The following is a 22,980-nucleotide window of genomic DNA, read 5'->3' as shown; positions in this document are numbered from 1 at the left end:
ATTCGATCGTGAACGTAAAGAATGAGATTTTGGAATGATAAGACTTAATTACTCATAGTTTGCGTATTTATTCAACTTTTTTTTTCATTTATGCTAGTGGACTAGCGGAAGCAGTGTGTGCTTCGTACAACACGGCAAATGTAAAACAGTTTTTTTTCTTTAACTTTTCGCAAAAATGAAGTGTACCAATTGTATGATTGTTTCGTTTTTCTCATCTTTCTCACAACAACTTCACCATTTTTTCAGCGTTATGTTTCTCTTGATTTTGCTTCACAACAAAAATATACATTGCACGAATAAGTTTTCTTTTTATCTTAACGATATGCGATAATTTCCAATGCTCCTTAACTTTTTAAAATTTTTGTCTGCGAATGAAGAAAAAAAACATTGTCTGTGTTATGCGAATGTCACTGACATTCATCCATATAGGCACATGACTTCTGGGTAAAATGCAAATATTGAAATATTTGTGGGAGTATCGTCTTCACGACACTCGAACAAATAGCGTTAAAATACCATTTACGTTCGTTCAGCTATCTTAATAACTTCATCCTCGCAAAATCCTCTCTTACCTATCGAATTATGCACTTCCATTCACTTGGAATATCAATCTGGCAGTTTATGTATTTTAGTTGCCAAAGTTTCTGCTTTTCTCAGAGTGATAAAACTTGTTAAAAATGTGATAAATTAAAGACAGCGGAGCAAACAAATATAAAGAATTATTGAAAAACTTATCTGATAAATACATACACGAATCTACGTCCGCAGGGATTATATGTATTCTTGTTTATTATGTAAAAAAAAATGATGGACGAACGACATGTATCTTTCTTCTCAATTATATTAATTATAGTGCACTCGTTCGTCAATCATTTCCATCTAAACGAAGCGAAGTTGTTTTGTTCTCGTAATGACTCATGAACAACTTTAAACTCTAAAAGGTTGGGCTTCTCAATAAAATGACGGAAAGAAAAAGCGTTACAAAATGTGAATCCGACATTAATAACATCGTCTATTCGACATGGCGATTCAAAAACCCCAATCAAATCCTTTTTTTACCTCTCGATAAAACTTTATGCCTCTCAATATCATATAATATATTCGTTTTTCTTATGCAGCAGAGGAGAATTGTGCACTCGTGCACATTGTTGATAAAAATTGAAATTCTAATACCGAGTTTAAAACAATCGGGCGCGACGTTTAATCTCATTACGGCGCCACTGCGGCAGTCTGTAAAATTCGGCTCGACTGAACTGAAGGACTGCTTCGAACTCAGCGTCCGATAAGTGTCGCTGAAATTGAAAAATGTTGTTTTTATAATTATCAAATTTTTTTGCATGAGTGATTTTTTCATTTCTCCAAAGATTTGACCCTTCAATTGCACGAAAAAAAATTTAGAGAAAAAATCAATAGAATTTTATATTTTTTCATACAACTTTTAAATAAAATGAAAAATAAAATGATTGCACTTTACCTCTAGATTGCAACGATCGACGTCAGCAGGCAATCTGTAATTTGTGATAATAAGCAGGTGATAAGGATAAAGCTTTGGTGGTTCAGTTGGGGCAGCTCCCATGTCCGGCAGTGAGCGTCTGATGTGATGTCCGTGGCCAGTACCAGCGGTACCAAGACCACCGGTGTACGTCGTTGATGATGGCATGATACCACCATCATTCTGAATAGAAAAGAAATTATTATGAATTATTTTTTCATCATAACAGCCATCTGTATGAATCCCATTTGCCCATGCACGACAAATCACCCAACTTTTTCTCTACTCTCTTCTTATTTCGTTCTCATTTCATGTGGATGGTCTACACGGGCATGCAGCACATGCCACAACTCTCAACAATTTCAATTATCGGTATTTCCCTCATGAATAATGATAAGCGTGCATGTTCGGGGCAATTGAGTCGCGGCAAGTGGGGTAAAATTAACACTTTTGACTTTTTTGGGATATTAATCACAAATTGAATTGTTAATGGAGTGGGATAATTTTTTTTTTTGAGTCACTTATAATTCGATAATTCTACACAACTTATTCCATTGGGATATTTTCTTTAGAAATTTTATGACAGAAAATGTCTTAATTAAAAGAGTTGGATAGAACGATGAAATTTTACCAATTTCATCCATAAAATAATTTTTCATTGGACATTTAGGAAAAAATGCCAAGTGTCCATTTTGCCCCACCCTCCCCTACACTGAAGACAAGACACAAGACTCTACAAACCATGCTTATTCTTCGTGAGAAGTACGGGGCTGCTGTACATACCAGGGCTCGGCGATCCACGTCTGTGATGCTGCCTGTCGATACTAGAGACGATTCAAATACGTGAGAAAGAAAATTCAACCATTATTCGTTCATCAATTGCGTGAGGTGATTTTTCAATTGGGCTTTTGCATGATTTTTTTTCAATCGTACACATTTTCCAAAAAATTTCAAATATTTCACTTTCTTCTAGCAGTGTAATGCAAAGTCAGAATGCAGACGCTTCATCAATTTGATTTTAAAAAATTCATGCAACAACCCATCAATATTTCGAATGGAAATACTAAATCAATCGAGATGTCTTGGGACATTTGTACGAAGCATTGATCTACAGCAAAGCAAATAAAATAATGTCTAAAGTAACATGAATTTCGTTTTATCGAGGGAGTCATGATGATTCCTCGTCATCTTTTCGTACTTACTATCTGACTTGCCGGAGGAAAAATCGGTGCTGTGCGTTTTGTCGCCCATTCCACTGAATGAATAATCACCCTGATAAAAACAAAATCATGAAAAAATAGAGCCATTTGTTTGGACTTTTTCGGTGAACGTAAAACATCGAGAATTGAATAATCACTAGAATGTCAATATCACACGATGATGTCAATGTCTCTTCAATACCTGTTCGCATTATGCAATTTTAGTTTTAGTAACTGAATAGAGAGAATTAGGAGAATGAGGAGAAAACGCGCCGGCGATTGTTTAACTTACAGGAAGCGCAGATACTGAACCGCCGGTGGACGAGAAGGTGTGACTTCGCGGGGCCAGACCGTATCCCGGCTTTGGGATGTGCCGAAGTGAGCTCACAACTGAATTTCAAATGATTAATCGTGATAATTAACAAAAAATTATCTCTTGATACTTTATAAACGTTCCTTTTTTTTCAACGAACAAAAATCCACGTATCTATACGAATGCCCAACGTTCGCAGCACAATTTCTCATATTCACTGGTTAATTGTTGAGGGAAGAAACGGAATTCCAAGGAAAATCAAATGATAAACGTTAAATAAGCGGTTAAAGCTATTAATTGAAAGAATGATCGAAGGCCTAGTTTCACTTCCTCAAAAAATTCAGGTCACATTTTTTTTTACAAAATACTGTCCCAAGTCTTGGAAAAGTGAGGAAAATACTGATATTTTCCCCAAGATCTTGGATAAATGATAAATTGATAGAAAAAAGCGTGTTTGTGTTCGTGGAGGCGACTAAAAACAACCAACTCACCGATTGATAGTGCCTAGCAGCGTTTGGAAGTGTGAAGGCGCGTTGATTACCGATAGGTGGATAGTTTCTGGGTGCTGGGGAACGAGTCGATGATCTCCCGGCTTGACGATGCATCCCCAAGTATCGACACAACACACGTACACAAACACAAAACACAGACAGATTTTTTTTAAATCAAACCAAAATAAAATTCTCAGTGATAATGATGAAGATGAAGACAGACAGGAGATGATTGAAATGCAGTTCATGAGTTGATTGAAATTCTCGAGACGCATGAGAAAAAAGGACGAGGGTAAATGCCGCTTTTTTTACCCCTATCTTTTTTTGTGCGCAAAAGGTTTGAGTCTGTGTCGAAAATTAAGGCCCGAGTGGATTATCTTCGACTGTCTCGATTGTTTTTCCATCTTTATAATCTAAAATATGTCCCAACCATTCAAGTCGACTTGGTTCATAACTGAGTTTTCGAGGAATATCTTGGAAACTAAGAGAGATGGCGAAGTTTTCGTAAAGACATTTTTCGTGGAGCGAATTGAGAGCTACGAAAAAGGTTTCAACGAAAATTGTGCTATCTGCCTAAGATTCCGAGATATTCATTAAAAACTGACTATTTTATATCATTACACAAAGCTGTATGGCAATTAGAGAACATTTTAGATTATCTAAATAGAAAACCCACGATAATGTTTGAAAGATAATACACCCTGTCCTTAACTCAATATTTTATCATGCGAGGATGAAGAAATTGAAATAAAACGCAAGAGTGCAGTGATATTCAGCCAAATTAGTGACTCTTCGTGGGCTTTAAAAGTTTGTTTCAATGACTTACAGCATGCGACAGAGGCCAACGAGCATCATCCTCCTCGATAATGACTTGAACCCCCCGAACCATAGCCCACAGCATGCAGTGACCCAGAATGCTCATTTACTCAACTCTTATTTCCGCCACGATCTTCCCTCTCAGTTAAATCAAATGAAATTCAAACCATTCATTTGATTTGTCTCTCTACATCTCTACGCTTCTTCGGAATTTCGGTGAGTAAGCGCAATCGAGAGTGGAGATTTATGTTAGTGTAATGTGCGAACGTGTGGACATGTATGAGATGACGGACTTTTTAGTCAATGAAAAAAAAAAATGTATTATCATTTTTATTATTTCTTTGGAGATACTTGGGGGATTATTACCGTTGTAACTGGGGCCAGTGCTGGATTTGTAACTTACGCCGTCCTCGTCCTCCCAGGGTCGAGCGTGATCAATATTTCTTGATGGTGCTGTAATAATTGAGATGGAAAACATTATCAATTTTTTAAAAACTGTTTTTTTGCGGATTCATAAGATTATTAATTATGAAACCAAATTGAGAAACTTGTGCAAATAACGAAGAATTAAATGAAAAAATGAAAATTCTTACAAGCGCCAACTGGACTCTCGTATCTCAGTCGATACGTGGGTTCCCTAGCAGCCGAAGGTGTCCTGGAGGCATTTCTGGGATCGACATTGGCTGCCCTGTGTCTCAGGTTCTCCCTGTTCTTCTCGATGTCATGAAGAAAGACCTTGGCAATGCCCGTATCAATTTTACTCAATTCATCCTGCTCTTTCTTGAGCTTCTGCTCAGCCTCCTTGATGTAATTCTTTTGGACCCCATCGAGTATGTCCTTGTCGTTGGTCTCAGTGGCTGTGAGGTCTTCGTCCTCATCATCAGACACGCCTTTGTAAGTGTCCGACCATCTTCGACGTCTCTCAGGGTCTGTGTAAGGATAAGGTGGGGCTGGGAAGTCGTCACGCTCTATCGGAGGCTTCGCCCCAGGTGGACGTTTCATCGCGTCAGGATAGTGGGCCAATTCAATGGGCTCGTCATTGTCTACTTGACTGCCAGCTGCTGGTGATTTTGGTCTCGTCTCACTGAGTGCATCCACCAAGGCTCGCATACCCGAGCGACTGCTTCTGCCTCCACTGCTTCTTATCGACCTCGAGGCTATAAATAATTAGAAATTCCATTTGAAACAAACTGTAGAACAATCTGCATGTTAAAGTAGGAATTGTGTTCCACATAAATTCAACGCACGAAAAAAATTTTATAGAAAAACCTTGCGAAATTTAATTTTTCTCTACAACTCTTTCCATTGAGAAATTTCCTGTAAGAATTGAGATGAATTTTCCATGTTTTTTCTATTTGAGCCGAGGAATTTCGCAAACAAATATCTCAATAGAATAAGTTGTATAGAAAAATCGAATGTCTTAATTTTTTTCGTACGTGCTGGAATGTTCTCAAACAAAAATTTTTCTCTTTATGTCAATTGAGGTTGATAAATCTAATTACAGCTTGGGCGATGAAAGTGGGGGCTCGTTGGTGGCTTATCGTATGGCTGGATCGGACGTCTCAGGTAACCTTGACTCGGTGTCTCTGTTAAGTATGAGTAAGTGCAGATGCGAGAGATGTCCTCTCCACCTCGGCCGTATTCTCGGAGGATGAGTCCTGGTGAGCCGGTACGTGCTGGGTAGTACTGTTTGCATAAATAAATAAAAAAATAATAAAATAAATAATTTATTCTCAATAAATCGTGCATAATATTCTCTTGCAACTCTCATCGTCAACATTGACTTCATTTTGATAAAATGATTGATTTCACAGCATTACACACAACTGTTATTTCATTTGCCCAAATAAAGTTGGAATATCATTTGAATGCAACTGAAAAAAACATTCTGAAATTTCCACTCCGATAAACTAACTGAATTGTAAGAATTTTTTTTCTTGCGTATGTTGACGTTAAAACAGTCGAATATTTATGTCAAGAACTCAATCAAGTTGATATTTAATTAAGAAATATTCTCTCTGAACATTTCTTTCATTTGCCCTCACAATTCAATGAGTTTATTGCAATTATGACCGCAAAATGCATTCCATTTCCATTGAACTAATTATTTACCATAATTTCAAGGTGATTATTTACATATCAGTGCATTGTACATCTTCCACCGATGCATTATGAATATTCGAAAAGGGAAAAAATAAAATACAAATGAGAAGTATAAAACAATAAGATTAAAATAAACAGGATACCTTGCGACTGAGGCTGCTATAAGGGCTGCACAACAACGATCCATTCAAACTGGGTGTGCGTGATCTCAATGAATACTACGGGAAAATCGTGCATAAAACGATAAAACAAAAAAAAGTGATACAGGATGAATTAAATAAAAATCATAACTGATTGAGGATTCAAAGGGTGCGAATAAATCTCAAAGTATCACCTGCATCTCCGATGCACTGCTGGAGATGCGTTCAGACTGTTCTCTGTGCTGTGGGGTGTGTATATCTGTTGCACCGTGTCCATTGACGATGCCATTGGGCCCAGTTGGGCCTGGGCCACATCGTGGATGCCAGATAGCTGCCCCCTGGAGATACATCTCCTCTCCATCGCCGAAGGGATCACCGCACTTGGTGCAGCGGGCACACGTTGGATGGAAATGATGATTTTCACCGGCTTGAAGGACCTTTCCACTTATGTAACGACTGCAGTATGCACATTTAACACCAAATTGCTTCTGGTAATCTTTCTCACAGTATGGAACACCATCTCTGCAATGATAAGAACTCGATGAGTTGATTGTAAAAATTAATCATTAATTTGCTGTGAAATGTTTTTTAGCTTCTAATTTTCTCTCGTGAAAAAAAATTTTCGAATAAAAAAATGAAGAAAATTTGGAGAAATCCGCTGAATTATTATAAATAGGATTTCTTTAATTCCAATTATTTTAATATTATTTTATTTGAAATGTTTCTCAAGTTGTTTTTTTTCAAGCTTGAGAATGGAACCTGATTCTTCCAAATTTTATTGTTTGTACGTAGTGCCCATTCTTCCTAAAAAGAACTTACTTTCCCATGTATTCACCATGAAGAACACTGTCACAGCTGTGACACTTGAAGCACCAAACGTGCCACTGCCTGTCCAAAGCGACAAGTGCCTGTCCCTCCTGAAGTTTCTCACCACATCCAGCACAAGCACCAGCATCATTACTGCTCCCCCTGCCAGTGCTCTTGATCCCTCCATCCTGGGATTTACTTCCCAGTGGAGTTGATGCCTCGCGCACTGGTATCCCCACGCAACGATGGCACAGAGCTTGACCTGAACAGGCAAAAACGTGGAAAAGTGTGAAATCAGACCGGTTTAGATATGAGAGTGGAGTCAACGATCGTATACCTTGAACAAGTGTCACTTTCGTTCCTTGACCCAACAGTGGCTGTCTACATCTCTGGCAGTGAAAACAATTGGGGTGAAATGCGTGTTTTTCTCCGGCTGTCACTACATCACCCTCGACGTACTCGCCACAACCAGCGCATCTCGTTCCCCAGCGTTCGCGGTAATCCTTTTGATCAATTGTTTGTAATCAAAATTGGCCACTGTTTCATGACAATTAAATCTGAATACTATTTTGATCCATCGAATTGTATTCATTTATTCTTTTGAAATTGGAATGAAATATGAAGATGCTTGATATTTCATTCTAAGTATTGAATAATTTATATTCAATATAAATATTGAAATAAATAAATAATTATTAGAATATACTAATATTTATAATAATAATTAATATTTTAACATAAATATCGAAATATAAATTATTCCGAATAATAAAGTGAAAGAAAAAAAGAAAAAAATCGACAAAGTTCGATGAATTATTTACAACAGTCGTTCGCCCAGCTCTAATTATAATTTATTATTCGTGAAGAGCAAAGATCTCCAAGTAATCGGCAATTCATCTCGAGATATTCATCAGCAAAGAAAGTCCAATTGATTTCCTTATTGAAGTTTAATAATTTCATTGTAAATAAGATTGAAGAGGTGGATCCATAGAAACTCAGACCGATGATAAAATCACCAGCATTAAAAGGTCATTAACGTGACTCCAAATTCCACACATTTCAAGCATAATGTCCCTTGATATCTCATTACACTCGAAAAGCCTATCTATATATTTCCAATAGCGCATGGAAATATAATTTAAAAAATCAGCTCAGTGAATTTTCTCTTATCACATCCTTTGAAGTTTGTTCGGAGCTCATTTTTAGTGATGATTCATTTTTATTTGCACGTATTTTTTTTTTGAAAAAAACTGAGTTAAGGACATCCAAGTATTTTTCACAGTTTGATACAGACAGCACTATAGATTGAACGATTTTCAATCATTAAATTAGCCAATTAAACTGCGTGAGAAAAATCATGAATTTTCAGCGTCGCATGAATTTTTAAATTTATTACGATTCCGCAAAAATGATTTAAAAAAATTATTTATTCATTTCTCAAAAGTATTTCATCAATCAGATCATTTTTCAGATTTCTAAAATATTTTCCAACGGTTCAACATCAGGATTCAAATTCAGTCCTGCAAAGTTTCAACAATAAAGAGAGCTCAAATGAGAGCTCTGATGTTCGACAACAAAAGTAGAGAGTCATTTCACTTGGATATCCTTAATTAAATCATTTCCCAACATCCATACCTTGGTGCAGTAGTACGACCCCTCCTTCGCGAAAAATCCACCCTGTGCGAGGCTATTATTGCACTGTGCACACTTGAAGCATCCAATGTGAAAGTACTTGTCCTGCACTCTCAAAACTTCTCCACTGCATTTTTTCTTGCACGACTGACAGAACGTTCTCCCTGCAAGCGAAAAAAACAACACAATACATCCCATTTAGTACGAAATTAACACTTGTAAAATGATCTCTGACTATTCAATTCCACATCTCCTCGCAGCTGATAACGTATGCGGTAATGTCATTCATAAGTGGACTAAATAGGATGTCACAAAGTGGGGTCAAATGTCAAACCCTCTAACCAGTCTGTCGCACTGTAACCCCCGGGGCCATTTCATTCACAATTATTCCTATTTTCCATGTTCCAGATATTCTCATTGCCCAATGACTTAGCAATTGCCCGCTAATTCAATTCGATAGGTTTAAATGGAGCCCGTAGCATGCGCTGGAGTCCATCGACAAATTATCGGTACAAGAGCCATGCCTGTTGGATAACAAGAATTTCGCGGTGCTCAAGCGACCGTTAGAGATAAGATAAGCCGAATTTTAATTACCCACTTCACCCAGGGAATTTACCAAACGAACATTCACCAAAAAATTACTGAATACAAAGTGAACTTCCTTCTGAGAACTTCTCCGAATGCGTCCCCGTTATTTACCGGCCTGAAATCACGAATTTAATGGCCAGTCGTCAATGTATAAACCTTGATAATCCCACCATTATCACTGATGAGCCAATGGGCATGGGCATGACGTCATGTCCAATAAAAACCAAATAAGACAAAATAAAGAGTGAATTAGAAAAAAAACAGGGTGACGTTGTCCCGCTATTTCTGAAGTGTTTCTCTGCTTCGAGTAGTCGATTAAAATGTATTTATAAACGTGATAAAGAGAGTTGCAATTCAACAACTCGTCTTTCAGCGGGACAGTTAAATAAACAAACATTTTCGATAGTGCATGACGAGTGTCCATGATTACCGATGAAATTACGTAACTCCAGACACTGCTGGCAGTCTTTAAACCAAATACCCCCCGCCCCCCGCCGCAGTCGCTGAGTAAAGAATCCACCGGCTAATGAAGTGGAGAAAAATGAAGAAAATAAAATTGTGTCAATGGGTGCACGATTCCAGTGAACCGTTCTCCATTCGTTATAGCGATACGGATAAATCGATATGAGAAAAGGACACGCGTTGCAATTCCCCTCGTCTGAAAATCCCTGATTGCTGCATGGAATTAATGAAAAATCCTTCCTCTCATCAGCAATCATATTCAGAGACTTGATTTCTCGTAAGGTGTGGCAGGCTATAGTTAACAGACCGCCAGCAGTCAGTGAGAACAGAGGAATAGTCAAAAAGAGAAAGAGAGATGAGAATAAGAGGAAAACAAAAAGAATGGGAAGAGAAAAAAAAATGAAAACCGAAAGGAAGCACACGGAAACGGGTATTATCGTCCCGGAGAAAATGTCAAACTAATTTTAGAGAGGGGTCGGGTCACAAAATCCATGGGGGTGGGGAAAATGTTGGAAAATTTAATTTCGGAAATAACGTGGGGGCTTTGAGAACAAGAGGTGGAGGATGTTAGGGCGTATCTCGGGCAAACATGGGCTTCGTGACGAGGGGGATAAACGTTCGATGTGATTGGAAAAATCGCCGTTGATGGGATTGAAAGTTGATTAGTCAATCAACTAATTACCGACGACCCGAAAATTAGGGGTGAAAATTGGGTTTGAGGCCGGCGTGAAAAACCATCGACTTACCCATTGTTGTTGGATTATTGTTGAGACACGAGACACTTTAGTGACACTGAGGGGCCGCAAAAAGCGATGGATTCGCGGTAATGTGGGAACAGAGTGTAGCAACGGTGAAAACGCCGAGTGAAACTCCCTCAAACACTTTTATTATTCCCGATTGTTTCAGCTGGCTCGTCCCTCACGACGAGTAAATCTCTTTTCACACTGCACGGTGCGGTCGCTTTGGCCACTGGGACACCTTGTGCCCCGCGTTGGAATAATTTTCAGCGCACAGTTGTAAAAAAAAGGGGAACGATTGTGTTGTAAAACACTAGCACCAACTAGCACTTCGGCACTACTGCCACGAACCCGTCCCACGAAGCGCCAGTCGTCTCTCCACGAGAAATCCCGTCCCGTTCTTTCCTAAACTCGCCTGAACCCCCGGTGGATTCCTCTCCCGTAATTTTCTCCACTCGGCTTTCCCGACGGAGATGAGACCGGCCTGAGGTAAGCTAGTTTGGTCAGAGCTTCCCAGAATCTCCGTGTTCCACGGACACACCACTAGCGGATGAATAATCCATTTTCGGATGAAACCAATTCAATACTTTGGGAATAACTTGGGATAATTTAGGAATGGAATTTCATAGTTTAGGAAGTAATAGTTTATTTATAATTAAATACTTTTTATATGGCGTATAGTTCGGAGGGGGTGTCATCACATGTTGATCGGAACCGCCTGAACCGTTGCAAAATCATTTCGAAAGGCTAAAAAATTCGATTTTCGACTATGATGTCATTTTATCGAAAATATTCATTTACACTTCTATAGTAAGGGATATCGACCAGCTAGAACGCGATATAATCGTCAGGTAAGAACCGAAATATTTGTTTTACCGACGAATGCTGTATAATTATGCTTTCACGAGTGTCGCGAGCATCACGGCAACGCGCGTGCGCATACATGATTTTCAGCCATGTTTTTCCGCGAAAATATGACAGAACAGACGGTTGGCCATTGCATTGTCTTTCTCTCCACTGAAAAAAATTTGCAAAATCCAAAATGCTGAACTGTGCCCAAACGATTGGAATTGGTTTCATCCGGAAATTAATTATTTATCTGCTAGCTCCGTCCGTCCGAGGAGGATTCCACAGCGCAGCAGCAACAGTCGACGATTCACGAGACGATGAAAGTCAATTCCGATAATAGCCGAATGGTTTTGTTGGTGTTTTGTACATGAGAGTGCATAACCACTCGAAAATTCTGTTTGAAGTAACAGAGAGGACGTGACTCGAGGATTGACAATCATGGCTGGTGAGTGCTGATTTCTGCATCTATCAATAATAAAAAGCATTAAAAAATACTGGAAAATTCGATTCAGTTGAATTGTGAAATATAATTGTTGAAATGTCGAGTTATTTTTCGAGTTCGTGAAAATACTCAGATGTCGTTTGTATTATTGCCAGTTACGATTATCCACCTGAGTTATCGTATCAGGGGCAACAGGTATTTCGCAATTCATGGGGTGATTTTAATAATCGGTGATTTTTCCATTTTTCAGATCCTAACCCCTATTGTAATCTCCTCAAGCCAATCTCGGTCTCAGGTAAAAATCGTCGGTACTACGATGTGGGAGCCTTTGGTGAAAAATATGGTAATTATACGATTGACCTAATAATCGAACCAGCGTGATACTCGGTTTTTTCTCTTTTTATCATCAGATTATATTATTGCACGTACGGAGGAATTTCATAGATTAACCTGACGAATTCGCTCAACTTTTTATTAGGTTTTGACCTATTCCATTGGAAAATTCCGCCGCTTATGTGCGCATTTCTTCAATAGAAATGTTCGATGGAGAAAGTCAATAGAATTAAATTTTTCTATACAACTTATTCTATTGATGTATTTTTTGCGGAAATTCCTCGGATCGAATTTTGCACGTTTTTTCATTTGATTTTCTGAATTGAAAGATAAAAAAATTGAGTGGGAAAACTTGGAAAATTCGTAACAAAGAATTTCTATAGAAAGTTTCTGAATAGAATAGGTTGGATAGAAAAAGAAAATTTTAGTTTTTCTATTGCACATTTTATGATAAAAAAAGGCGCAGTAAAACTGCAGAATCCTTCGATAGAATTAAGAATAAGAGTTGAATAAAAGTCAAATCTTTTCTATTTTAGATCGTTTACCCTTCTCGATAAGAGTGCTCCTGGAGAGTGCAGTGAGAAACTGCGACGAATTTCAAGTGAAGAAGAAAGACGTGGAGAAAATCCTGGAATGGGAGAGCCATCAGGCGAAGGAGGAGAGTGTCGAGGTGGCCTTCAAACCCGCCAGGGTCATCCTCCAGGATTTAACTGGGGTCCCAGCTGTCGTGGATTTCGCTGCGATGAGGGATTCTGTCAAGGAACTGGGAGGAAACCCTGATAAAATCAATCCCATCTGTCCTTCTGATTTAGTTATCGATCATTCGATTCAAGTGGACTTCGTTCGCAGGTAAGTCTCGCATCAGTTGTCAAAGGTCACCTTTTCTTCATTGTTTTGCATTCATAATGGCGGGTTGGGGGGATTGAAAGAAATTGAATGTAGAGGCTGGTAATATTGAGACGACCATTGGCTTCTGTGGAAAATACAAAAAAAAAATCTGATATTTAAAAAGAATAATTGATAATTGGGAGACGAAAATAAAAGCACAGCCTGATGAAGCTAAAATAATTAGCGAAACGTCATGATGTTTTTTGATTTTTTCTCTTAAAAATGGAAACTGCATCCTCTTTCATTTTACTCAGAGAATAAATTAAATTGTTCTGTTCCTCCAGTGACAACGCCCTGAAGAAAAATGAAGAATTAGAGTTTGAAAGGAACAAGGAACGTTTCATATTCCTGAAATGGGGAGCCAAAGCCCTCCAAAATATGCTGATTGTCCCCCCAGGAAGTGGAATCGTGCATCAAGTGAACCTTGAGTACCTAGCCAGAGTAGTTTTCGATAAAGATGAATTGTTGTACCCTGACAGTGTCGTTGGCACTGACTCTCACACTACGATGATCAATGGACTGGGAATTCTGGGGTGGGGTGTTGGAGGGATCGAGGCCGAGGCTGTCATGCTGGGTCAAGCTGTCTCCATGCTTCTGCCTAAGGTCATTGGTTACAAACTCGTGGGGACTTTGAATCAATACGTCACATCGACTGATCTTGTGTTGACTATTACGAAGGTAATTCGGAGATAGTGGATTTGTTCTGGAGGATAACGCAGTGGGGGCTTACGATAAAAAACGAAATAAAGAAAATGTCGGGGATTTTTGTTGACAGAATCTGAGGCAGTTGGGAGTTGTTGGGAAATTCGTGGAATTCTATGGACCTGGAGTTGCTGAGTTGAGCATTGCTGATAGAGCCACTATCTCGAACATGTGCCCAGAGTATGGCGCCACTGTGGGCTTTTTCCCGGTTGATAGACAAAGTTTGGGGTATTTGAGACAAACCGGTAATTTACAGAAAGATTACTTAAAATTTTTCACGCAATTTCTCCATTTGCATGATTTTTTTGCTACTGGATAAGAGTATTGATCGAAAAAAATAGATTCTGTCGTTATTTTCTCGGCGAATTTGAAATCAATTGAATTCATTAATTTTGTTTTATACTCAGGTCGAACCGAAGAGCACATTGAGCGCATAGAGAAATACCTGGAAGCCGTCCGAATGCTCCGTGACTACAACAATGAATCCCAGGACCCCATATTCTCCGAAACAGTAACCTTGGACTTGGGAACAGTAGTGTCCAGCGTCAGTGGGCCCAAGAGGCCCCACGACCGCGTCTCAGTCTCTGAAATGAAATCAGATTTCAACAGCTGCCTCACAAACAAGGTGACAACAATTTTCAATAATGAGTGATGTATATTGAGTACACGCATGGGACAAACTTAACCCAGTGACGATTCATTGGGACGCCAGCCTGAATCAAGTTCATCCCATTCTGCACTTATTCTCGTTCACTATATTGAATAATTAAAATAATTTAAAAAGCACACGATAAATCGATGAACACAATTGTTGATGTATGAAATCGCAGAGTTTAAAGTAACTTGTGCTGTGATATGGATATAAATGTTACAAATCACTGCACAAGTCCTTCGAAACTCCAACAATCATTCGAAAAAATTCAGGACACAAATCAGAGTAAATTGAAGAGATGAGTCCCACGATGATGTTTCCCACCGGTGTTACCTTGCTGATCTAGCTTTATGAATTTAAAAATTCACCATACAGTTAGATCACCAAAGAAATACCAATGAGATAATTTTGAAGGCTGCAGCTCCTCCCCGTCGATCCCGAGAATTCAAAATCGTTGAAATTACTTGAATCCAGGGACGAGTATTTCGATCTAGTCACGATTGTGAAATTTCCGTGCCACTAGATCGATACTGCGTCTCCAGATCCAAGTCACTCGGTAATATGTTGAAATAATTTTGAAAAACTGTAGTTGAGGGACTAATATTGGATGAATCCTACCCGGTGAGGCCTCGATTATCCCACACCGGACGAGATTGCATCCGACAGCAGTCTCCTCGATGAAAATTCAACTGTCAACACTTGAATTAAGCCGATGATGGGTATACAGGTGATACCTTGGTGGTCGCTCTCGGTAGACTGATGACCTTGCTGACCGGGCGCCCAAATTTATACCGATTCGGCTGCCCTCCCACCCCGGGTGGAGCGCTGTGATTGGCGGGCCCAGTGGTCACTCGATGCACCCTTTGTCCTTATTCCTCCCTCTGCCACTGGCCCAACGTTGCAACAGGTTCAAAATAGAGTGGGGGGGGACAATTCTGGAACCAATGGAAACAGAAAATTATTTAAACCAATTCTCAATTATCATAAAATCTTGAAGAAATTTAAATCTCTGAAATGTCGGAAAACAAATTCTTCGAATCAGATAATTTTTTTTTTAATTTTAATAGGTTGAGGATTGAGCGGGGGAAATAATTTTGTAACGAATGCAAGCAGAAAATTATTGAAAAAGTCATCAATAATCATTATGAAATCTTGATGAATATCAAAAATCCAAAACGTCCGTCAACAAATTTTTCTCAGGAAAAAACAATTTCCTTGACACTTCCTCCAAAAATCACTAATCATTGGGATAAATTAATCACCTACTGTATTATGAATTAAAAAATTTACCTCTTCCCACCGAAAATTGCTATGCAATACTAATAATCCCCCGAAAAGCCCAACTATTGACACAGGTTTTTTATCGTCTCTGTTTACTCTCGTCGATTAAAACCGAATCTCCATAATTGAGAAACCTCCATATGCCTTAAAAATGATTGCTCACCATTCGGATGAGAACTCTAGAGGCAACTCGAGAATGCATTTTATCGATCGCAATATCTATTCAACTGCGTTAAACATCGGCGTCTCGTTTCTTTCATTGCAATGAATCGTGAATCCGAGGGATCTCAACTGCCGGTCAGTCGTTGGTCGTTAAAATAAAATTAATGAATTTTCCAAACCAAGTACTGTCCATTTTCCACGAAATACCGGAGAGACTCATTACAATATCTCGACGCTCATTACAATGCCCGGGCATTCAATTAGTCCCTAGAAATACTCATACCCTAATCCCTTCATTGTCCCCCGGAGCCGACGAAAATTGTCTACCTGACTTGAACTTTTATCACCAAAAATCAGTAAATTACCGGTGAAAAATTCTCTCGCGAGCGCGAATGCTGCCGCTGGCTGTCCGACACCGCTGAAAACTCCCGATTAACTGCAAAACCCGTACGAATCGTCGAGGCACCGTTCACGCGCCTCCTGATCATAATCGCTGATCTGACAATTTCTTCAATTCTGCATATTCCACACGTCGTGTGGAACGTCAATCGGTAACGTGAGCCCCCGAGACTTCGTTAGGCATTAAAAAAAATTTCAGAAGTCCAAATGATGAAAAATATTGAATGTAAATGGCAAAAGTTTGTAAAACTTTTCTCGAAAAATCCAAGCAGGTGCACGATCACCGAAGGACTCATGAAAATGACCTGCGAGTGGGATTACCTGGGTAACTCGGGGCTCATAAACGTCCCCTTTAGCCCTGCAATAAAATATGATTGATTATTTCCGAGAAAGCCAGGCATTTGGCAGAATAAAATATTTATGAATTTTCGTAAATTTTCGCCGTCCAATAGATCGGCTTCAAGGGCTACGGTCTCACCCCGGAGAAGACAAAGGTCGAGGGCATATTTCAATTCGAGGGTAAGGACTACAAACTGCGTCACGGATCGGTAGTGATTGCCGCAATCACCAGCTGTACAAATACGAGCAATCCGAGTGTGATGCTTGGTGCAGGTGAGTCACATTTGTCCCTTGATTTAACATCAATTGAATTGTATTCTTAAACTCAACTGCGTCAGGTCTTCTCGCGAAGAAAGCAGTCGCGGCGGGCTTAACCGTAGCCCCGTACATCAAGACATCCCTTTCCCCTGGCTCTGGGGTGGTCACTTACTACCTGAAGGAGAGCGGTGTCATCCCCCCGCTGACTCAGCTCGGCTTCGACGTTGTGGGATATGGCTGTATGACTTGTATTGGCAACAGCGGACCGCTGGACGACTCTATTGTTGATGCTATTGAGAAGGTACCTATTGTTCATGAATCATTTGAAATTTTACATTTCGCAGGTGTTTGAGTTTATTTTATTGCCAGAAATACTGTTTTCAATCGATATTTAATATTTAATTCTCATGGAATGAAAAATTAAATAGTTGTAAGCCAATAAGCCCATAACGTGATAATTATTTCGTTTATTACGTGTTTGATATATTGGAAAATTATTCAGTTATAATTTTTTCTCGCTTAAAAAATTTTTCCCAATAATATTAAATTTGATGAATTAATTGCGAATTAATTACGTGTTTATTACCTGTGTCGAGTGAATCGAGGATGAAAAAGTTGAGACTTGAAAGAGAAAAATAAAAGACGAAAATGTAATTCAATTCCTCGAAATAATTAATTAAATTGGGATTTATCGTTGAATGCAACTGTTAAATTAATTGAATGGCCAATACTCCAGTCAATGAGTCTAATAATTCATCGTAATAATAATGGAATTATTCACAGAACGAATTAGTCTGTTGTGGCGTCCTCTCCGGCAATCGTAACTTCGAGGGAAGAATTCATCCCAGCACGAGGGCTAATTACCTGGCGTCACCTCTCCTCGTAATTGCATACGCAATTGCAGGTACAGTGGACATTGATTTCGAGAAGGAGCCACTGGGGAGGAGGATCGACGGTCGTGAGATTTTCCTCCACGATATTTGGCCCACGAGGGCTGAGATTCAAGCAGTGGAGCAGCAGTACGTCATCCCAGCCATGTTCAAGAGTGTCTACGAGAGGATTGAGCAGGGCAGCCCACGATGGGCCTGTCTCGCCGCTCCTGAGGGACAATTATACCCTTGGGATCCCAATTCTACTTATATTAAACATCCACCTTACTTCGATGGACTACAGAAGGTACATTATGAATAATTAATTGAGGAAATACAGTTAATATTTTTTTTTATTCAAAATTACAATAGATTTTCATCTATCAACTCTCATCATTACCAATGCTTTTTTATTATTATATTCTTTTTGAAATTTTTAATCATTTGTCTTTGAATTTTATTTACACTCATTAAATCTCTTGTAAATGTATTTTTCTTATGTTTTTTTTTGCAAATGAGAGAAGATGATGAAGAATATTTTGTTTAAAATTCCAGCAATTGCCTGAGATCAAAGCGATACGAGGTGCAAGGGTACTTTTAAATCTTGGAGACTCTGTGACAACTGATCACATCAGTCCAGCTGGAAGTATCGCTCGCAATTCACCTGCCGCGAGATATTTAGCTTCAAGGGGGTAATTATCACAAAGAGAGGCAGAGTTTCATCGTACGTGAAATTCAATAATTGTGAATTTATCGATTAATTTTTTATCCCAGCCTCACACCAAAAGAATTCAATTCCTATGGCGCACGTCGTGGCAATGACGCCGTAATGATGCGTGGAACATTCGCAAACATTCGTCTAGTGAATAAATTCGTCGGCAAACCAGGCGCAAGGACCCTCTACATTCCCACCAACGAAGAGGTAAAATGCCCCTCGTGACCCTTGAAAAATGTAAAAATTTTCCATTGACCATGGATTTTCAAACAGATGGATATTTACGATGCTGCCGAGAAATACGGGAGGGATAAAACCCCCCTAATAGCGCTGGTCGGCAAGGAATATGGCTCAGGCTCCTCCCGGGATTGGGCGGCAAAAGGACCCTATCTTCTCGGAATTCGTGCAATAATCGCCGAGTCCTACGAGCGCATTCACAGGTCAAATTTAGTTGGGATGGGCATTGTTCCATTGCAATATTTACCAGGTCAAACGGCTGAGACACTTGGCCTCACTGGTTTTGAATTATTTGACATCGACATTCCACAGAATTGTCAACCACATCAGAAAATAACTGTGCGCACTGACGCGGGAAAAAATTTCGATGTCATTGTACGTTTCGACACTGAAGTGGATTTGACTTATTTCAAACACGGCGGCATTCTTAATTACATGATTCGATCGATGATTTGAGGGGAAATTCGTTATTCTCGATGACACGATAATATTGTTTGTTTTTTACTTTTCTAGAGGGCGAAGGAGAAATTTGCCAAGTTGTTGGGTGAAACGTTTTTATTAATTCCGAAATTAAGCATAGGTAATGGAGGAGAATTTTTTATGTGGGCAGAGGTGGGCAAACTACTATTTCAAATCATTCATCGAATTTTTTGAGTTTTTAAAATTTTATTGTTGGGAACATCTTTTATCAACGAGAAACAACAAGCTAATTACCACACGACGTATTATTGGCTTTTAACTATTTCATGTAGACTTAAGTAGTGAAATAGTAAAATAAATTAGTCAATACTATTTTATTTTACGTTGCGAATTAATGAAATATTTTTATTAATTCGCAAATTGTCTCGATAATTGGGGGCTTCAGAGCAAAATGTCAATAGAACATTTTTTTAGAAAACAAACTTGGGCCCAAAAAAGTCTCATGACATGCTTACAATCATTCATTCTGAAAACAATTCCGTAATTAAAAAATTTCGATGAATCGAGAGTTTAAACAATATAGCACGTGTGAGGAAAAAGAGAACGAAAATAAAAGAGTAGTCAGCAAGGTGTTTGACCTTCGAGTTGAATCACCTCGTTCTGCCAATGTCGCAAGTTCCTCTATCGTTTATCGAAACATTCATTGTTATATTTAATCTAGGGTTTTAATGCATTTTCATCAATTTCGAAAGAAAATGAGAGTTTTATTGTTTCATGGGAAATTTTACTGTTTTGTACACGAATGGTCATTTAATGGCTAAGAGATGAAGAGTGTACAGTTTAAACTATTTAAAATGTATTTTTAATGATACTTTAATTATCCCCCAGCCTTTTTAAAATCATTTGAGGATTTCGCGATAATCTCTGGAGCGATTATTGGCCCCAGAAAATGTGAATTCTACTAATTGTCTGTCTGTCGCGCCGACTAAGTGAGTGCTGTCGAATGATATGCTGTAGACGGGACTCGAGGTCCGTCGGGAATTCATGAAGTAAAGTTGAACGTAATGAGGCAGTCGCTGGTCCCAGAGAACAGCTTTCCCATTGTATTGGGTTCCTGTGATCATTGTGTGTTTAAAATCCGAGGCTATGCAGTATATCGTTGCATCGGTAGGATCTGCCCAGGAGGCAACACATGTTCCAGTTCTAAAAAATAATTATCATTTTTTAATTAATAAAAACGTAAATTAATAATGAAGTGATGAGACGAGAGTATTTAATTGGATAGTTTTTTGTTATATCGAGAATTGAGAGATGTAAAATAATTGTACGAAAATTTAGATATAACTTTTGGACAAAAAAACTTAAACCCTAGTAAAAATTATTCGTCTTGTTTCACTAATTATTTGAAATTCTCAGAGTTTATCTTACTGTACCAATTATTCAAAATTCGTATTTATCATTAATTATTATTGTTTATTAACTACGTAGAATGAATCAAGAATGAAGAACTGAATGAATAGTTCTGAAAATTAATCATCATTTTTGTATCTCAAAAAAAATGAGAAAATTTCGTGAGGGTTTTTTTGGAATAAATAATTGGGAGATGTAAAAAAGCCCCTCTTAAATCACACGTCCTCAAGGGTAATTTATTCATTTTGTTTTAATGTCCAACTACTTCATGATCTTGTTATTTTCGTGTTTACGTACCTCAAATCCCACTTTCGTATGTACGTGTCATATCCACAGGAAAGTAGGGAGTGTGAGCTCTCCCAGGCGAGGTCCAGAATACCTGCGCCATGCCTCCAGCTGTGGCTCACTTGGCTTCTTTCTCTACAACTGATTTATTCGAAGTTCAAGTGAAATATTCAACAATATGAAATGGAAATCATGCACTCATGTTTGGATTTTCGTTGTTAGAGTGTTGATTCTACCATTCAATATCGAATAATCGGAGGGGTGGTCCAGTGCTAGTCCCTGAGGACCCTACAGCAAATGTAGTTCTCCCTGGGTCAACTCCCAGGGACCAAATCCTATCGCACACATTCAACGTCGATATGGGTCTGATGTCGTAGATCTCTGAGGTTTGCGGCCATATCTGTGTGTCAAAGTGATCCATATTGAACCACATATTTATCTTCTCGACGTTTATTTTTATTCATTTTTTATTTTAAGCCTTTAAAGCTAGTTTTCCTAGGAATTGATTTGTGTAAAAAATGAATTAAACTGTGAATTTATTTATCACCTTAACAGTGCCATCAGCAGCTCCAGAAATCACAGCCTCTGGGATTTCGTCGATGGCGTTGACACTGGATGCATGAGCTTCAACGATTCCGAAATCAAAATGACCCTCTTGCCCTTCGTTCTTCAGCCAAAACCAAATTCTTCCATCTCTGCAAAAAATCATTCAACAATAATTGTCGAAGAAAAAAATAGAAAAAAAATTGAATGGAACATCTTTATGAAGAACGTAGTAGTTTGAAAAATATTAATTAGAGATTGATTTGAGTAACAGCTCACCTGTGCCCACTGACAACATATTCGTCTCTGACCACGAATTTGCAGATATCACTGAGGATGTTATCCCAGGCAAAGAGACAACTCTTCCTAGAATCCTGGAACCGTCTATTCGTCTTAATTCGACCTCGATGGTACCCATGCAGACGATTCCCTCCGCTCCACCACAATACATTTTCTGTTAAGCGTATCCAGGGGATTGAATTCACTCGATCTGTATGAATTATCACCCTGTCGTACTTTCCGCACTGCCAATTGTGCGACACCTGCCACTTCTTCCTCAACGATAACAATGGATTGCATCTAAAAAATATAAAACAATGATTTTTTTAATTATTAAAAAGATAAAAAAACGAAAAGATATTCATTTGAAAAATTAGACTCGAGTTTTTCTTGATTATCTCGGAAATAAAGGGCGGTACCGAAATTTTCATTGAAATCTTTTTTGTAGCTTCAATTTTTCTCTATAAAAAATGTCTTTACAAAAATTTCACCATCTCCCTTCAATTCCGAAATATTTATCGAAAACCAAATAAAGAATTGAGTTCGGAGAGAAGAGGATCTGAAGCGTTTTTAATCATGAATATTTAGAGATTTGTAAAGTGAAATTGAACAATTATCCTCTTCATTTTGAAGGCATTTTTCCGGGGCTCAAAGTGAGACTTGATTCATTCAAATTGTATTATTCCTCCAGGAGATATTGATGATCAAAGAATGTCCATTGACCTCACCTTTTCCTTTATAAACTTGTGACATAACCTTATAGAATGACACATACCTGTCCCGAAACCTTTTGGAGCACTGATTAGTGACAATGGGCCTACGGCTCTCCCTAATCCACAAGGTGTCGTCCCCAATAATAGAATAAAACCTTTTGCAAACTAATGATAATCTGATGAGGTCGTAAACATTACAACAATCGAATATGTGAAGAAGTAGTTCGGTTGGGAGAGCATCCAACGAACACTCTTCTGTCATCTTGAGGCGCCCTGCGACTGGCCCTGCGTTGCGCCTCCAAAGCATTAAAAAAATCAGGAAATTAAAAAATTCTATTGAAAAAAAACGTGCAGATGAGCTGTGGAATTTTTCAACAGAATGAGACAAAAACTAATAGAATTTTTCGTACTTGTCATCAGGAGA

The 22,980-nt window shown here is 38.6% G+C and overlaps 3 protein-coding genes across 11 annotated transcripts; 1 reads left to right on the top strand and 2 right to left on the bottom strand.

Moving 5' to 3' along the window:
• Positions 1-48: 48 nt before the first annotated feature.
• LOC107042347 (actin-binding LIM protein 2) lies at positions 49-11,172 on the bottom strand. Of its 9 annotated transcripts, none has more exons than XM_015263351.1 (14): positions 10,790-11,172; positions 8,997-9,157; positions 7,699-7,864; positions 7,374-7,623; positions 6,749-7,076; positions 6,558-6,632; positions 5,814-5,997; positions 4,905-5,468; positions 4,678-4,764; positions 3,496-3,596; positions 2,695-2,764; positions 2,234-2,316; positions 1,475-1,675; positions 49-1,292 (listed from the first exon to the last, which is right to left on the bottom strand). In XM_015263351.1, the coding sequence occupies exons 1-14, from the start codon at positions 10,791-10,793 to the stop codon at positions 1,179-1,181; spliced, it is 2,388 nt and encodes a 795-aa protein (XP_015118837.1). In that variant the 5' UTR covers positions 10,794-11,172; the 3' UTR covers positions 49-1,178. The 9 variants fall into 9 exon arrangements, with proteins under 9 accessions (XP_015118837.1, XP_015118839.1, XP_015118838.1 ...); XM_015263353.1 differs by having other exon boundaries at positions 2,276-2,316; XM_015263352.1 differs by lacking the exon at positions 3,496-3,596 and adding an exon at positions 2,984-3,081.
• Positions 11,173-11,987: 815 nt separating this feature from the next.
• On the top strand, positions 11,988-20,956 carry LOC107042359 (cytoplasmic aconitate hydratase). The gene is made up of 12 exons (XM_015263385.2): positions 11,988-12,074; positions 12,322-12,414; positions 12,941-13,253; positions 13,577-13,970; positions 14,068-14,239; positions 14,402-14,619; positions 16,941-17,100; positions 17,166-17,386; positions 17,869-18,261; positions 18,510-18,646; positions 18,729-18,876; positions 18,943-20,956. Exons 1-12 carry the CDS (start codon positions 12,068-12,070, stop codon positions 19,360-19,362), a joined length of 2,676 nt encoding a protein of 891 aa, XP_015118871.1. The 5' UTR covers positions 11,988-12,067; the 3' UTR covers positions 19,363-20,956.
• On the bottom strand, positions 19,430-22,969 carry LOC107042361 (F-box/WD repeat-containing protein 4-like). Its single transcript, XM_015263388.2, has 6 exons — positions 22,619-22,969; positions 21,844-22,143; positions 21,569-21,716; positions 21,258-21,421; positions 21,034-21,162; positions 19,430-20,529 (listed from the first exon to the last, which is right to left on the bottom strand). The coding sequence occupies exons 1-6, from the start codon at positions 22,861-22,863 to the stop codon at positions 20,226-20,228; spliced, it is 1,290 nt and encodes a 429-aa protein (XP_015118874.1). The 5' UTR covers positions 22,864-22,969; the 3' UTR covers positions 19,430-20,225.
• Positions 22,970-22,980: the final 11 nt, after the last annotated feature.

The sequence above is a fragment of the Diachasma alloeum genome, unplaced genomic scaffold (genome assembly GCF_001412515.2).
Source record: "Diachasma alloeum isolate Michigan unplaced genomic scaffold, Dall2.0 Dall_scaffold_00443, whole genome shotgun sequence".
Taxonomy (NCBI): Eukaryota; Metazoa; Arthropoda; class Insecta; order Hymenoptera; family Braconidae; genus Diachasma; species Diachasma alloeum.
Note: the sequence above shows the minus strand (reverse complement) of the source record. Positions and strands in the feature narration are given on the sequence as shown.